This window comes from Asterias rubens, chromosome 2, assembly GCF_902459465.1.
Source record: "Asterias rubens chromosome 2, eAstRub1.3, whole genome shotgun sequence".
NCBI lineage: Eukaryota > Metazoa > Echinodermata > Asteroidea > Forcipulatida > Asteriidae > Asterias > Asterias rubens.
In genome coordinates, this window is record NC_047063.1 from 5,476,097 (window position 1) to 5,494,253 (window position 18,157).

Below are 18,157 nucleotides of genomic sequence, written 5' to 3' on the forward strand. Positions count from 1 at the left end.
GTATGGTCCGCCTGTAGTCGGGCTTCGCCTAAATTGTAGTTTTAAAAAATCCGAGTAGAGTGGGGGCAACAGCGCCCTCTCTTGAAATAAAAAAGGTAAACAGAAATGACTGAAAATGGAAACCGAAGATGACCACATCTCCACCAGTAAAGATGAAAAAGAGAGGTATTTGATTAACTTAAAGTGTAATAAATTGTACCAGGGTGTGCCTTCGTTTGATGTGTATCAATAAGATATTGTTAGTTTCTAAGCTAAGGTCAAATGGTATTTAATATATGGATGCAAATTTCTTATTATTTTCCTGTCACAACACAGCTGATCGATTCATTCATATCATTGATTGACATTGTTGTGCAAGCAAAGCATCAGTGTATAGTGTATTGTCGGATTGTCATCAGTCCTTATCTACATGTTCTATAAATTGTGTACTGTGGCGGGTTTCCCGCAAGACTAATTCGAGTTCGGGAGTCCGGGGAGAAGTCCGACCGCTGGGCCTTAATTCTGAACCCAAATCATACCTAATAAGATCCGGGGACTACGATACGAGCAGTCTCGGGCTGAGGATGCAGGCTCGTTTGGGTGGAAATCTACCGCCCGATCTGTTACTGTTTGTCAACACAATTGTAAGCAACAATTTACGCAACTAACAGCACATCACTAGCTGCACTCAGCTACGTGGAAGTTCCTTCTTTCCCAGAACAGTCAAACTCTCGAACTTGCTCCCAGTCATGGTGTTGGCTGCCCAACCTTAGAGGTCTTTAGGAGAGGAGTTGCATCAAGCCGTCAAGTCGACATGTATTTATGCAGCAGCCCAATTTTTACAATTGCACTTAATCTCACCTAGTTATAATGTACACACCCACCATGCATAGTTTCAAATCCTTAAGTGTTATTGTAAAAATGAGATGATTATTTTTGTCTCCGGTAGTGCTGATATAGATGACCTAAGTGGGAAGAGTAGTGACCACTCTAAAGAAGAACCACCAGGACCTGGTGCCAGTCACATGGAGGATTGTCCAAACGCCAAGACCAACGATTTGAAGCAACCACACAAGACTACGCTCTTTGTTCCAGTAAAAGAGACACAATGGCCCATTGTTTACTCGCCTGATTATAATATTGGATTCCTTGGGCTTGAGAAACTTCATCCATTCGATTCAGGAAAATGGGGGAAAGTTTTCAATCACTTAAAAGGTACGATAAAACTTGGTAGTGGATATAGGCCCTATCTGGTGTTTTATGGAAATCTGTCCTCGGAGGTCCTGTCCCCATATGGGAAATGCGCTGAAGGAGGAGATTCAAAAGAGGGCACTTTAGTATCAGAAGATGTTTGTACACAGTTTGCCATATGAGATCAGAATCTCCTGCCACACCGGCACGGGCTATCTTTTACTAATAAACACTAATACATGTAATAAGACATTATAAGAGTACAAGGCCCTCTTTGACGTGAACGCTGATAGCCTAAAACTCAGATTGTGTACATAAATGGCATGTTGTGCCACAATTGTGCCACATCACGCAATACGCGTGACGTGCGCAGCAATCTCCTTTTAAGGAGTTGTTTACCCGAGAGCCTTACCATTTCATAGCTGGAGGGGTATTGTGTTGAAAGAAATCAGCTATGAAATGTTAAAGCCCTCGGGTAAACAACTCCTTATAAGGAGATTGCTGTGTGCGTTGCGCGTATTGCAGGTTGTGGCACAACTGTTCCAGCCGTTGCTCTCGACCAATAGGAATGAAGAAACTGTCCTAAAAGCAGGTGCAAGCTCGCGTGTCACGCCCATGTTTCAACACTTTTTACTGGTGTTATATCATCCGTTCAAACACCTCCACGTGATGCCCTCTTGACCAATCAGAATAGATAAACTGTCTTAGGTATTTATTTTATGAATATTGGTTTAAACAGAAGAAAAAAAAAAAATTCTCAATGGATTTGTTACACAGTTGTAAGGGTGTGTATTTTTACAATTTGATTGACACCCTCATTCAGACTGCTACTTTATTGTTTGCAGAGGCTGGTATGATTAATGATGAAACAATAGTGCGCCCTCTTGAGGCAACGGAGGAAGATCTGCTGGTTGCGCACACCAAAAAATACCTTGACAGTTTAAGAGTATGTAACTTTCTCTGTTTATACATGTCATTTCTCAAATAGCTTAGTTCTCTCCCTTACACATGTAACCCATTTCCTCTTGTGTTTTTTTTCTACATAAACCGCCTCCATGCTGTTCAGTTGAACTTCAGAGCCAAGTTTCATAAAGCCTGTAAGCATAAAAAATTGCTAAGCACACACAAAACTTGCTTAACAGAAACTGGTTACCAGCCAAAATTCTATAAAGTTTACATCGTGCAACTGGTGCCCAACTCATTTGTTTTCTCATCAATAAGCAGTATTTTCTGCTTAACCATTAACAGCTTTATGAAATTGGGCCCAGATCTGAAATAGTGACCTCTGTTGTCTAAACTGGCAGGCAAAGGAAAATTAAATTTACTTTATCACTTAAGGGGGAAAAATTCTGGCACATGGCAGACAAACACAATGAATTGTACCGCTTATCAACTACCCTGTGAGCAGTATTTTGGGGGTTTGAACTTTTTCTGGAGTGTCTTTTAAAAGCTATCCATCAGTATTTAAACATGCGACCATGCAGGGGTGTACTAAAACTAACTTGAATTGACAATTATTCAGTTGCTCTACAGCTCAAATTTCTTTTAAAACATGGGGTGAAAAGGGCTGTGACTTTTTCAATTTAAATTTACCTGTAAATTTGAGGGTTGCTTACATTGTTCAAACACCAACTGAACGTACTTTCAGTATAAGCTTGCATTCCTTTCAGGTGTTCAAATATTGTGGGTGTTTTCTGTTTCTTGCAAGTAAAGTTACAACAACTACATAATATAGGAAAAAAATACAAAATGGTATTTAAAAATCTTGTTTGTCCTTTTGTGGACTGTTCAACCATTATTGGTTTGCTTATTATGTCCTTGACCAATTGCATCCTAAATTTCATCCTTGAAAAATTTGGTTTTGTTCAAGAAATGTTTAGCCGTCAATGCTCCATGGTTCACCCCTTGCCGTCTAAACTCTTTCAATCCTGACCCATCTTTCCCCTCTAAGACAGCTGCTTGCTAGTTTGTAAAAGTGTTGTTTTTTATGTTTGATTTATGATCCTTTGTTATTCTGCACTTTTGGACACCTTTACGATCAATTATAACCTCATTCACAATCAGAGCCCAATTTCATAGAGCTACTTTGGCATCAAAAGTTGCCAAGCATAAAATAAGTATGCTTACCAGAATAAGGTTACCAGCCAAAATACAATGTCACTTGTCATTGTACAACTGGTATCCCTGATCCTTTATGCTAAGCAATTATTTCCTGTTTAAGCAGCTCTATGAAATTGAGCCCTGTAAACTGTCACCTGGGCCCAATCTCATACAGTCCGATCTGTAAGCACAACAATTTGCTAAGCAAATTAAAATCTTGCTTAACAGAAATTGGTTACCAGCCAATATTCCATCAAGTTTGAAGTGTTGCAACTGGTCCCTCACCTCATTTTTTTGCTTAATAAATAAACTTACTAAGCAGTATTTTCAGGCCCTATCTTTGATTGTGTTTCAGCATGTTACATGTTTTTCCTTCACGGTCACCATTTCCTTCCTCCATAGCAAGTGTTTCTGATTTGCATATCGCATTATGACCAAACAAGCATGATCTTTAGATGATGGCAACCAGACAAAATTTGTGCGGTGAAAGTCAAGTTCTTTGGCACAATGAGTCACACATTTTAAAAACAATGTGACTTTTTGCCAAAAGTGTTGCCAAACAAAATTCTTACACACAACACACCACTGGGTGAGATTTAGGCTTGACCTGACATCATAAGAATATTAATAGCATGGTCTTCCCCTTTGCAAAAGCTACATGTAGCGTATCGACCGATACTTGTAAATTGCATGCCACTTTGCGAAGAAAAGATATAGAATGCTCAAGATTGCACACTCGTTAGGTGTTTTAAAACCAAGATAAACACCAAGTTGAAACCATTCAGAATACCTTGTTTTAATCCACCGTGCTTTGCTCTAACAAAAACTATTTTGGGTCCAGAATGCCCAACAATTTAAAAAAGAAATATTGGGAGAACCCTGATAGGTTATTTTTCCAATAATAAGAAGTGTTCAGCTAGGGTCTCAGACTCTCAGAACCAAGTCTCAGACTCTCAGACCTATTTAGAATGGTTTTTGAGAATGCATTGAAATTTGTCCAGTATGTTTGTTTTTGATGTTAGTTGGTTGTAAACTATCTTTCAAATTCAGAAAAGACTTTACTAAAAAATGGAATCTTAAACCAAAGTACTTGCCCTATTTTGTTGTAAACTATACCTGTCTGTTAGACATAGTTTGTGAACAAACTTTTTCCCTCTTCACATGTGCAACAAAGGTATTCTCATTTAACATTTTCGTAAAAAAAATTACTCAACAAAACCAAATGGACTCTCATAAAAATCAGCTCGACTGAATTTTGTTATATAACAAAGTTTAAGTTCAATTTACTGTTTCTGTGATTGATTTTGAAAGACCACCCCAAGAACAATACATCATACATCAGAGAAGGGTTGTGTGATTATTGGTTGCACTCATTCACAATGTTTTACCTTCAGGTTGTTTCATTCACTTCAAATGGCTGACACTCTGTTTCTGTTTTTGTAATTTTTTTTTGCTTCAACAGGAAAACATTGCTGTAGCTATCCCTGAGGTATTTGTCCATCTCCCCTTTATAGTATCTGGTGCAGAGTCTGTCCTCCTTTTTCATTGTCAGTGTATGGCTCATTAACATAGACTTGGTGCAAGACCTGTTTGTTTTCTTTCCCCACCTTCCTTTTTCCATTCTGATTGAAGTACAGAATGTGCTCTTTGTGAATGTAGTGACTCCTTATATCAAAAGAGCTCATGTATTCAAAGTCAAACTGGGGCAGGAAAGACCTGTGGCTGCAGATCCACTACCATTGGCAGCGCCCCTTATCAATACCTACCGCTCGCCACTAATCCCAGGTATAGAGCGAGCAAGGCATGAGCAAGGTTATGAGCGAGCAAGGCATGCTGGGGAAAAAGCGCGGCGAGATTGGTTATCCCTGGGAGTGAGGTTGCTGTGGCTGTTACTGAGACAGTCACAGTAAAAAACAGAGTTCAGTAAAAAGTATTTCCAACTTCTGCATGCAACTTCTCCTACACAACGTTTGAACTGTGTTAGTGAAACCTTTGACAGTATACACAATGTTCGTGTTAGGTTTCTTATTCTGTGTTTGTTTAGCAGGAGCACTGTTTTTGATGTAATGGAAGTCAATCTTATGATGGCACATAGGGGTTTCTTTCGTCCTTTGTACGAGTCCGTGTAGACACCAACCCTATAGTCCATTGGACAAACTGTGGTCGGGAATCATTCTTTTGGACATGACGCTGTGAAGCATCCACAACTTATCCATATTGGTTTCCAATGTTCAATCTTTTAGTTTTAAAATGTGTCATGGTAATGTTATTGTTCTATGTGAGGTTGGCCACTTAAAAATTCCCCAACTACAACTTGACATGCTGTCAAATTGATATGGTGAAAATTTTCCTTTCACAGATAATGTTAATAATAAAAAAAGAGAAAATGCCTTTGTACAGTTTTTCCAAAGTATTCTATGGCACTTAAAGCTTAAAAAATGGCCGCTTGCGTTTGGACAAACAGGTTGGGAACTATTATTTTTGAAATGCTGTGAGGAAGTGATCACTCCTTATGAAGTGATCATTTTTTATTTCATCATGACTAAAACAATTAACAGGTTGTTGCACCATGTCTTTTTCCTAATTACAAAATTGTAAAGTCTAATAGCAACTTTAAAAAATTGTTCCTTTCCCCGACTTTAATACTTGATCTTGCTGATATTTAAGATTTTAGTTAAACTGGGCAATCACTTGACCACATGTATTATTCAATAATATAGCTTTATTAGCTTAATTTGTTAACTATTTTTTGTTTTTCAACCATGAATTTAATATTTGAAACAAACAAATAAGCAACTTAAAATGAATGAACGAACGAGAGATTTTGTGTTGTTTGTGTTATTTCAGAAAACTGGATATAAAGCTATCCATAATTTCTTTGTTGTTCATGTGTTACTGTGTTGTTGTTTCGTTATAAACTTGTTTAACTTACTCAACATGGTGTATTAATGTTCTTGTTTGTCTTGTTTTGAACATTGTTAACATTGTCATCTTTGTTTCCTTTTGATAAATGCAAACAATTCTTGGGGAAAAGGGAAAAGAACAAAGAGAATTCACCCACATTTTGTTTGATGTTTTGTCAATTATAGAAAGTGTACTGAGAGAAATTTATATTTTTCGTTCTCTTCTTAAAACTTTCTGCATGCATTGTCATTCTGTTGTAGCAAATCAAATGGCAGACTAGATAAAATGTATGAATCAAAGCTTTATTTTTCTAGGATTTAATTTGATTCCAGAGCTAAGCTTGGGCGATACCACGATATTATCGAATATTGCAATACTAATTTGGAAACGATTTTGATATCGAATTGATTTGGTTTTAATCGAAATATCGATGTATGGCGATATATCGCGATATATCGCGATATCGACTAAGTATCGCAATACCGCGATGTATTTGCTAGCTGAGACATCTTGCACCCCATAGGTTTGGAGTAAAACCAGAAGAATAGGTCATTAGAACACCTCTCCTATGCTATGACTGTCTCTTCTACAACTTTCACTGGGAGTTTGAAGACTGATAATGTCAAATTTAATTAATCGCGATTATATCGAATATCGCGATATGTTGTCGGCGATATATCGTGAATAAAATAAATCGATATCGCCCAAGCTTAGACAGAGCCCAATTTCATGGCTTTTGTTAGCGCTGAATTCTGTGCTTACACTTAAAGTGTTCTGGACGCGCTGTGTAAGTAAAGAATGCTTAGTAATGTCGAGTCTGACCACGCACAAGCGCAAAATTCTTGCTAACATGTGATATACGCTTGACATAAGCGCGGAATTCCCTGCTGATTCTTTGCTTACAGTAAACAGAGCGATGAAATTAGGCCTTGGTTCTGTTTCTTAAGATGCTTTATTTTGTTTCAAAACTTCTTGATATATAAAGCTTCTTAGGACCTTCTATTTTGTATTTTTAATTTGGCACAAACTTTATGTTGCATGTTTAAAATTTCTTTTCACTGGTTATTTTGGGTTACACTCTGACATTTTTAACCTGTATTTTCCCAGACCCAAATAATAACATTTAAAGGTGCCTTAACTTTAAGAAAACTTTTTAATGCCACTGGATGCTTGGTTATTACTCAAAATAATTATTAGCATAAAACCTTACTTGGTAATAACAAGTAATAGAGAGCTGTTGATAGTGTAAAACATTGTGAGAAACGGCTCCCTCTGAAGTAATGTAGTTTTTGAGAAAGGATTAATTTCACACTAGAATATTTTAACTTGATTTTGAGACCTCAGAGTTTGATTTTGGCTCGAAATCGAGCATCTGAAAGCACACAACTTGTGCAACAAGTGTGTTTTTTCTTCCATCATGCCCTCGCAACTTTGATGACCAATTGAGCTCATACTTTCACAGGTTTGTTGTTTTATGCATATTGAAAGCTGTTGTAGGCTAACAATTTTGTGGCCAAATGTATACCTTACCTTAGGAAAGCCACACTCTTCAAGTAACTTATTTCCTGTTTTTTTAAATTTTTTATTGTCATCCAGTGGAGTGTGACAGTCGCAAGAATAACAGAAATACCTCCAGTGGCTCTTCTTCCAAATGTTGTAGTTCAGAAGAAAGTACTTAAGCCACTTAGAATACAAGCCGGAGGTACAATCCTGGTAAGTACAAACCCCTGTTCACATTGTATGTATCTCTTATCCCTGTGGAGTACAGCCCAAGGGAGGCCCCAGGGAGGCCCCAGAAGTTTGGTATCCCCATTATTACCCTGGTGCACTTTCACACTGTCCCTTTTGACCATTCTACAGGCTGGCAAGTTGGCTGTTGAGCGTGGCTGGGCAATCAACATAGGTGGAGGTTTTCATCATTGTTCCAGTGAGAGGGGAGGCGGTTTCTGTGCTTATGCAGACATTACATTAGCCATCAAGGTCAGTACACAATCTTCAATTCAATACACTTCTTTATTTCATCAAAAAATATCCCCTCAGCCAGTCACTTAAGGTTATCCCTCTCTTACTGCTTTTCTGGTCAATTTCAAACTTACCGGTAATTGTGATCACTGGTTTTACATACAGGTTGAGTGGCCTCCGACTGGCACCTTCCAAACAGATACGGACTATAAATAGGGAGACCGCTAACATATGTAGGGATATAGCTCAGTTGGTGGAACACCAGCACATGACTCTGGCGGTGGCAGGTTCAAGTCTCGCTCCAGTCAACTTTACTTTGTTCAACCCAAAACTATATACTGCACCTGGATGGTTGAAAATACACAAATTGTTCAATTTCCGTAAAAAAGTTATGAGCATAGGTACTAAATTAAAACTAGTTGATTTGAGGAATAACACTCGGATAAACAAAATAGTTTGAAGTTATCAAGTATGGCACAAGAAAGAGAACAATAATGTGAAGGGAAGGGTGAAGGGGAATGAGTTGGGTCTTCTTTTAGGAATTTTTTTTTCGTTCCTTTTTAAAAATTAAAGTGCATATTTGTTTATATTAAGTTTTGAAAAGTATTTGTATGCGTGTTTTTAAAGGAACACGTTGCCTTGGATCGGTCGAGTTGGTCTTCGAAAAGGATTTGTAACCGTTTGTTATAAAATGCATATGGTTATAGATAATTTATAAGTAGAATATAATGATCCACACAAACATGCCTCGGAATGCACGACTTTCCTTTTTATGTCCCGAGGAAACACGGTCGGCCATATATGGGAGTCTCCTAACAAACGGTTACATACGCTTTTTATCGATCAACTTGTCCGATCCAAGGCAACGTGTTCCTTTAAGCTTAATGAATGAAAGGATGGTCTAACCCCAATGTTTCTATTATCTTTTCTCACTTTCCACCTCTGGCACCTTGGTTCCCGCCTGGGACACTTTTTGGGTTGGTGTTCAGTCCGTCAGTTTTCAGTCCCTAATGGAGTTGGGTTTTCCTGGATTAATTTTCTTGGGTTTTCCTCCGACATCTTATACTGAAACTTCTTCCTCTTTGTGTCTTCTCTCCGTTGGGTTCTTGGCTAGTACAGTGATTAAGTTCACTGAGGTGGCATGGTTGGCTTGTGCGTAAAGCGCTCGCCTCTCACCAAGGTGACCCAGGTTCGATTCCCTGCCAGGGCCATATGTGAGTTGGTTGTGCAATGGTTCTCTTCTGTGCCACAAGGATTTTCCAGACTATCTGGTTTTCCTCCCTCGGGAAAAATCAAACACTTTCGAACTTGGCTGTGCTCCGTGGTCATAATGGGTTGATGTGGCTGGCAGCTAAATGCACCCTTGCATGCCTGCTTCTCGAACACGTTGTAGCCGCGTCCTTCGCAATTCAGCTCTTACTAGCTGCAAGTAAGGATGATTAGCCCCCCAAATTATTATTATTATTATTATTATTATTATTCTGAGAGTCTTTGGCTTCACAACCAGAATAAATGAAATGAATTGAAATGTTTGTTTTCAGTTCCTTTTGGAGCTTGGTCTTGCTACAAAGGTGATGATAGTTGATCTCGATGCCCATCAAGGCAATGGCCATGAAAGAGACTTCATGAACATGCAGGATACAGTCTACATCCTCGATATGTTTAATAGAAACATCTACCCTCATGATGGATTTGCAAAACGTAATTTTAGATTGTAAGGAATTGATTGGGTAACATCATGATTGATTTCCGTTTGAAGTCCTTTAGCGTTTGAGGAAATTAAAGACCAAGTTATAATTTTTTCACTAAGGTTGAATCACAAAAATGGCACAAAATTAATAATGACAGGTAACTTACCCACGCCGCCAGGGTAGTTTAACCGAGCCAAAAAAGTCCAAAAGGAAGATTGACCGAGTCAGTTTAACCGAGCCAGAAAGTCCAGTGCGGACGCTACGACATGGTTAAATCTCCCATCCGTCTGTGACCATACACCGGCCGAGATCAGGCGCGAAGAAGCAGACATGTTTTGTCATGAAAGAATAAGATTTTTTATATAATCAAACAATTTAATGTAGCAAAAAACAGGAATGCATCTCTTGAGCTGACTTTTCCCGTACACTGGTTTATACATGTAGTTCGAGAAATGACCAGTTCAGAAGTTGCGATCAAAAGTGTTATAAAATATGACGGCGATTTTTAGATTCTCTTCTTCATCGCATCATGTCATAGTTATAACCATAGCTGTAGCCACTCATTTGAACCATCCTATTCTTGTAGCACTGATCCTTGAACACTTTGAATTATGATGATTCTGTATTCTTTATTTTTCAGGAGGAATAAGAAGGAAAGTTGAGCTAGATTTTCACACAGAAAATGGTCCATTCCTGAGAGCTGTTGAAAAGTATGTAATTTTGTTAAATGTTGACTTTCTTTATTATTGAAAGGTTTTATAGGCAAAGAACGTGTACATGTGTTTGAAATGGTGCTAATTAGGCTGCCTTGGTGATTTGTTTCCCTGACATGTTTGTATTTTGTGTCTTTCTCTCTTTGTATATTTCATTGTTCTCTTTATTCGCTTAGAGGCTTTTCACATTTTGCGCTTTACAAATGTCTCATTATTTATTGTTATTATTTATTCTTGATGCAGACATTTGAAGCAAGCTTTAGAGGAATTCCTGCCAGATTTAATTGTATACAACGCTGGTACTGACATATTAGAAGGTGATCCATTGGGGGCATTATCCATTACACCAGAGGTAAGATTTTTCTTTAATCCTTTAATATTTGAGACTCAAGAAACAGTTATATATTTGGTTTGTGTTAACACCATTTGTGTATCTACACTTGCCAAGCAGAGTTTGTTCTTAGAGAACTGTCTTTCTTTATCCTACTACCGAGCAGTAGATTATCGGATGTTCGGGAGACTTCTCAGTTCTGAAAAGAACTGTCCTGCTTTCTGAAACAGTTCCTTATCTTGCATTTAGGACCGTTTTGGGGTTCTTATGGTTGGGTTGATAGATGGGCAAGACCCCAATGTACTGTACCTAGGCATGAAAAGATTCTTAAAACTACACATGTGTAAAACAAAGCTTAACAAAACTTCACAAGATGATGTGAACCAAATTTGCAGGCAGAAGAATGTAACAATTTGATGTGCCCAACTATAAGACATACAGCCCTTTTCACATGGCCAAAATGTAGCCAGGGTCCCTTGCTACAAAATTACGTGCGTTGATTGTTAATTTTGTTATCACCGTGCGTGACTGATTTTGTGAGCTTTCACACTGCAAAGTTAAAAAAACTAACAACCCTTGTGCGACACGAGAGTGATATGACGAATTGGTAATCCTGATCACCTTAGTTGGACAAGATAGCACCCACAATAGCATGCGCTGTATGGGCATTTTCACCTAGGAAATCATTCAATAAACAAGGGTTCCTTTCACAAGATGATGTAGCCAACGTCCTTGGTTGAGATTTTGTCGTAGGTCTGGACCTCCGACAAAATGTAGCAATGTTAGACAAGATTTGACAGGGGACCCTGGACACTCCAAAAATGATTGTCCTTTCACACGAGGTGCATTTTGTAAAATCTTACAACCATGCTACAATTTAGCAAGGGACCCTTGCTAAATTGCTCTCGTGTGAAAGGGGCTAACTGAATTGCTCCAGCGTTTGATGCATCATTGTTAACAGGGCATTGAACAGAGAGATCAGCTGGTGTTTGAGATTGCTAGGAAGCGAAGCAAACCCATACCAATCTTAATGGTTACATCAGGCGGATACCAGAGGAATAATGCACGGATTATAGCTGACTCTATACTTAACCTAAGACATTTGAAGCTGATTGAATGCACACAGGCAGAGGAGTACCTTCAGGAACTAGTTGGTGAGCTGCAACTCCTTGTCCCTTTCGAAAATAAGAATAACTGAATTTATTTAGCGTCAAATTAACCAAGGATGCAAGGTACAATGTAAGCAAGGCGCTTAATGGAACATGTTGCCTTGGATTGGTCAAGTTGGTCTTTGAAAAGCATTTGTAACCATTTGTTATAAAATGCATATGGGTAGAAAGATGTTGTAAAAGTAGAACACAATACACACGCCTCACAATAAACACGCCTCAAAATTGCACGGTTTTCCTTTTACCTCTTGGACTAACATGGTCGGCCATTTATGGGAGTCAAATTTTTGACTCCCATAAATGGCTGATCTTGTTAGTTCAAAGTAAAAGGAAAAACACTCAATTTCGAGGCAAATTTGTGTTGATCATTGTATTCTACTTCGAAAACATCTTTCCAACCATATCCAATTTATAACAAACGGTTACCATGGTTACAAAATCTTTTTCTAAATCAACTCGTCCGATACAAGGCAACGCGTTCCTTTAAGGGAAATAAGGAAAGACAAAGGTAATGGGGATAACCTGCTACCATTTGAAAATCATTTTGCTGGCTTCTCCCTATGCGCAAGTTTGCGTATCTGGCCAATACAACAAGGGGGTTGTAGTTTTAACCAAAACACCAGAGTAAGCAGTCAATATTTATTTTATAATGGCCCATACATACAAGACGGATGTACTAGGAAGCTGCTGTTGCTATGGGTATAGTACACTGGTTGCTACAGGTTGCAATACCAGGTGAAGTTGATATTAAATTGCCAGACAATACAGTAGGAAGGTTTAAATAATTGTTTACCAATTATTATTCATGGCTTTATTTTCATATGATAGCTGCATCATCTCCAGATGTCTCTACAGAAGCAACGTCAAGCACCAACCCATCCAGAAGTTGGGGCTCATTCTTCACCAAGAAATTCAAGAAGTAAAACAAAACTATTTTAACTATTTAAATGTATGATACTTGTGGGTTATTTAAAGCCATCCAACTCTAAACTAAGTACAATTTTGTCAGTAAGGTAAAAAAACCTTTAACAGCAACTCAAGTGCATGGATTCAGTATGGTGGAGCAACTGTGTACAGAAATATCCATTTACTGTGTTGATGTATTCACCACATCAGGGCTCAGTTTCATAGAGCTACTAGTCACAAAAATTTGCTTAGCATGAAATTTATTCCTTGATTAAAACAGGATTACCAACCAAATTTCCACATGCTTTTCAGGATATTAGCAAGCAACAGTTGAATACCAGTAACAAGCAATATGCAGCAAATGAAAAGTTGGTTGGTAATGCTGTTTTCGTCAAGGAAGAAATTTCATTCTAAGCAAATTTGTTTGCTTAGCAGCTCTATGAAATTGGGCCCAGGCGTGTAGCAACAGGATTGTCTAGACCTTCTTACAGTCTTCTTTCCAATAACTTTTGTTGCTAAAACAAATAGCATTTGCTCAATGTATCCATTTAATTTTATTATAAATGGTCAAGCAGTGGGAGGGTTAATCCACTGCATTGTATTTTAATCCCATCAAGTCATATGCAGCTAATAAGCTGATTGGCAACAGCTTCCTGTAGTGACGTCATAGTTTTCCTGATGTTCAGTAAAAGTGAGAAAGCTACAAACAAATATACCAATTGAAAAGAATATTTGTGAAATTTTCTTGGAGTTTCAAACCTTTTAAAAACACTGGACACTATTGGTTATTGTCAAAGACCAGTCTTGTCACTTGGGTTTTTTTTTCAACATACATGTATGCATAAGATAACAGATCAATTGGTCGTCGCAGTTTCTTTCTTGTGAAAGAAAACACACCCTTGTCGCACGAAGTTGTGTGCTTTCAGATGCTTGACTACGAGACCTCAAAATCTACTTCTGAGGTCTCAAAATCAAGTTCGTGGAAAATTACTTCGTTCTCGAAAACTACGTCACTTCAGAGGGAGCCGTTTCTCACAATGTTTTATACTATCAACCTCTCCCCATTACTCGTTACCAAGAAAGGTTTATGCTAATGGTTATTTTGAGTAATATTACCAATAGTGTCCACTGCTTTTAAGTCAAGGATGACTAGAGCTGGATTAGGTACATGTAAGTATTAACTATATAGTAAACTTGCGGGTACAATCATGAGTAAAATCTCTCTGTAGGAGTGTTGGCTCTGAAAAGAGCCGGTGTGGTCTTGATGTTTCAAACAGTATACATGTACTCTGATTGTCTTCACCTTTCTCCTTTCCACGCCATGCAAAGCTTCAAATACCACTTAGAGTAGGCTAGTCCGAACATTGTTTTAAGCACTAGGTATTTTCTGCTCAAGCAGCCCTATTTAATTGGGCTCAGCCGTCGATTTCACAAGACTCTTCCTAACTTAAGATTAATCTTAGGACTAAGGACGAGTCCCAACCCTGCACTGTAGCATGCAGACCTTAAGATTAATCCTAAGTTAGACAAGACGAGTCTAACTCTTTGTGAAATCGACGGCTGGACTCTTTGGTGCAATATTGAAAAGCCTTCTACCCCTGAAAGAGGCCAGTTAAACAAGGTTCTTCTGAAATATTAGATTGGAGTTTGCTAGTAAAGAAAGAAACTGACATTTGGTTATTCAAGCCTACAATGACAAAGGATACACATGATTCTTGCCACAATGTAAAACTTTGATCACACAACTTGAAACTTAATAATTTATGTCAATACAAAATGTAAATACTGAATGTGCAAAATAATTTAACCTAACCATGGAAGAAGGATTTCCTTCCTCCTATGACCTAACTGTGGTTTATCAATGTAATTACCGTGTTTAAGTACAGTATATTATAACATTGTATGATTGATTTTTATATGTAGTTTTTAGTAGTGTTTGTTTACGTGTATTTGTAATCTAAGTCTTTCTTATCACTTGCACAAACATATTCTTTGCATACAATTTCATCATAATGTCAGACCACTTTATTATCAAGTACTTTCAAGTAATACGATTTTTACTTTTCATCATAGAGAAAGGTAGCTTCATTTGCATAAAATAAAGTTCTTCCAAACAGTTAAAATCCAAAGACTCCAAAGACCTTATAGACCTTATCGCAAATACCAATGCGCAAGCGCAGACTGTTGAATGAGGTGCATTGTGGGATAGATATGGATCAAATTTGGATACCAGCTAGACCACAATGCACCTAATTCCAAGCTTTACGCGCGCGCCCCAGTATTTGCGAAAAGGTCTATGCACATGACATCATTTGAGTAGGGCGCCATGGGTCAAAAGGAGGTTGTTATTTGCCAATCTTTTTCAACACACGTACAAACCTGTGCGTTGTTTTGTCATCGGTTTACCTTAAAAGATGATGTTCACTTGTCAGTCTTGTTTGCCATGCCTATAAATCTGTGCATCCCATTGATTCTTCATCCATACTTCTAAGATGATTTTGGATTGAACAAAGAAAAATTGACTAGAGTGGGATTTGAACCAACAACCTCCGGTTTAACGTGCCGGCGCTCTACCAACTGAGCTATCTAGCCCTATGTTGGTGGTCTCCCAATTTTTGTCAATATCTTTGTTCTAAGATGGCGACTTGATGACGTTGATGCATAAGGTCTATTGTTTCAGATGTCCAAACCAAACAATGTACTATTGTCTATCTACCAGAACCAATTCATTGTAAAGCTTGTGGTGCTATACTTTAACCTCAATACAAGTAATCAATGCTTTGTGGGGAGTGTTTCTTTGTTAATATTATGCTAAATGGAAAACAAAATTTCAAAGTTATTTTCAACAATATGATATAGTGTTCATAAATGGGAAGATTTTGAGATGCTCAATGACAAAATACGTTTTGGCTCCAAACTACATGTACAATGTATACAGAGCTTCAGGTGTGCTATCAAAACAGGCATGGTTTTTTTACCAAATACATGTATTGTACTGTACGTAGATGAAAAGACTGAAAGCCTTCACCTTACGTGCGTTTCAAAGCCTAGCTTTTAAGAGCACTGGGGTTTCTGATCAGCTGAGTGTGGGTTTGAGTGCCGTCCATGAAATTGATATAAGCAATACTCTTGCTTTGTCCTTTGGAAGGAATGTAAAATTGTAGGTCCCATGTGTTGTATTAAAGCTGTAGGTAACATGTTTTTTATTACAAAAATGTGTTGTCAATCTACGTAATAGAACCCGGTAGGCCCTACACGTATTACTAAGAGAATGCGTTTTCCCAGCATCTCACTGGCATCCAATGTACTCATGCCTCATGCAGAACAGGCGGAAAAGTTTCCGTATGGCGCCACCACTTTTTCATTCTATATGAAATAATATACAGGTAGTATCTAATTTACCTCAATGAGATATCCCTTTTTGTACAAATGAGTGAAAAAGTGGTGGCGCCGTACGGAAGTTATCCGAACAGGCTTATCAAAGAATTACATATGTAGAAGTCGGTTCTTGTACTTGAAAAACTACTCCTATTTTATGCACCACGGTTGATGAAGCCATCGAAGGGGCACACTGTTTCTGAAATGTTGTCTGAGCGATACCTCGACAAGGTTAATGTACGGTTAATGTTTTGTATGGCTAAAATAAAATCATTTTACATGTATTCCCAAGAAGAAAACAAAGACGTCTCAGTAACAACTTTAAAAGCATTTGGTAGACATATTGTAGCGTAGACGGGGCGCAACAAACAATATAAGAAACGAACCACAGTTTTAGGGGTGGCTATTACTTCCAGCCACAGTAGAAATATCTCAAAAACCTACATACAAAATAACTTTAAACTCTCAGGTTAAAGACAGTGGACACTATTGGTAATTGTCAAAGACTAGCCTTCACAGTTGGTGTATCTCAACATATGCATAAAATAACAAACCTGTGAAAATTTAAACTCCATAGGTTGTCGAAGTTGCGAGATAATAATGAAAGAAAAAACACCCTCCGTCACACGAATTTGTGTGCTTTCTGATGCTTGATTTCGAGACCTCAAGTTCTAAACTCGAGGTCTCGAAATCAAATTCGTGGAAAGTTACTGATTTCTCGAAAACTACGTCACTTCAGAGGGATCTGTTTCTCACAATGTTTTATACTATCAACCTCTCCCCATTACTGATAATCAAGAAAGGTTTTATGATGATAATTATGTTGAGTAATTACCAATAGTGTCCACTGCCTATAAGACTTGGGCCCTCTTCTAAGTTATATTGAAACAACACTGATAAAATGAGTATTGAAAACGTGTATTGAAAATTATCCTAAAATGCAAGTAAATGTAATAACACAGGATATTGTGGGGCAAACTAACTGTAGAGAATTTGTGGCTGGTACAGAACTACTAGTGAAATAAAGTGGGTATGCTAAAACATTAGAAATACCCTTTAGATAATCAAGGAAACTTACATGAAATCCAAGCTAGCATGCAGCGCACCAAATACAAATACATACATCATGTATACTGTACTTAACTTGCATCAACCCAGTTTCCAAGACTCAGCCCTCCACACACAAGATGTTGCCTGGCCGCACCCCAAAAGCTAACTCAACCCCGTCTAGTATTCTTTGACCAGGGCTGTGGAATTAAACACTAAAGAAATGTGACTCAAGGAGAAGGATGTCCTAATGGCCCAATACAAATGTCACATCAAGTTCTGAACAACAAGAATTGGTCCAGTGGGTTTTGCCAACAAAGTATACAGGTGGATGCATGAATGTAAAGTTTGACAAAGGAACACAAATTGAAAAGATAGGGGGGTGGCCTACTACAGCTGTCAATCTCAACAGTCACTGAGCTGGACTAGTCCACATCCTCCACAGGGGAGGAAGCTGAGCACTGAACAATACAGTTGTACATACAACTACAATATGAACTGGTGTGTGGATTTGTCTTGGGATCATGGGATATCGAAGCCTTCTACTTTTAGACCACCTAGGTCAAGTGTCGAGAAACAGACGTGTTTGTAAACACTACTTTTCTTGTTTTTCCATGGTTCAAATATTGTGAGACCAATGGAAAAATCTCAAACTACAAGATTTCTTGCAAACTGTGTCGTATCCAGGCATGTAAGTAACTATCCATGAAAAAAAGAGGAAAAGAGAAAACCGGGCAAGAAAAAAAAGAGGAAAAGGTTATATTCCTATACTTTTGTACACAGAAA

At 38.1% G+C, this 18,157-nt stretch overlaps 1 protein-coding gene across 2 annotated transcripts; it reads left to right on the forward strand.

Moving 5' to 3' along the window:
• The first annotated feature begins 98 nt into the window (after window positions 1-98).
• Window positions 99-13,780, forward strand: LOC117306839 (histone deacetylase 11-like). 2 transcript variants are annotated; one of them, XM_033791380.1, is made up of 11 exons: window positions 99-165; window positions 929-1,194; window positions 2,016-2,116; window positions 4,733-4,759; window positions 7,771-7,887; window positions 8,035-8,154; window positions 9,678-9,837; window positions 10,468-10,537; window positions 10,784-10,892; window positions 11,833-12,025; window positions 12,869-13,780. In XM_033791380.1, the coding sequence occupies exons 1-11, from the start codon at window positions 116-118 to the stop codon at window positions 12,961-12,963; spliced, it is 1,308 nt and encodes a 435-aa protein (XP_033647271.1). In that variant the 5' UTR covers window positions 99-115; the 3' UTR covers window positions 12,964-13,780. The 2 variants fall into 2 exon arrangements, with proteins under 2 accessions (XP_033647271.1, XP_033647272.1); XM_033791381.1 differs by lacking the exon at window positions 4,733-4,759.
• Window positions 13,781-18,157: the final 4,377 nt, after the last annotated feature.

Coding starts and splice junctions, on each gene's coding strand:
- LOC117306839 (XM_033791380.1), top strand. CDS start 116: ATGGAAACCGAAGATGACCACATCTCCACCAGTAAAGATGAAAAAGAG. Junction 1,195..2,015: donor AGTTTTCAATCACTTAAAAG/GTACGATAAAAC, acceptor TATTGTTTGCAG/AGGCTGGTATGATTAATGAT. Junction 10,538..10,783: donor TTCCTGAGAGCTGTTGAAAA/GTATGTAATTTT, acceptor TTCTTGATGCAG/ACATTTGAAGCAAGCTTTAG.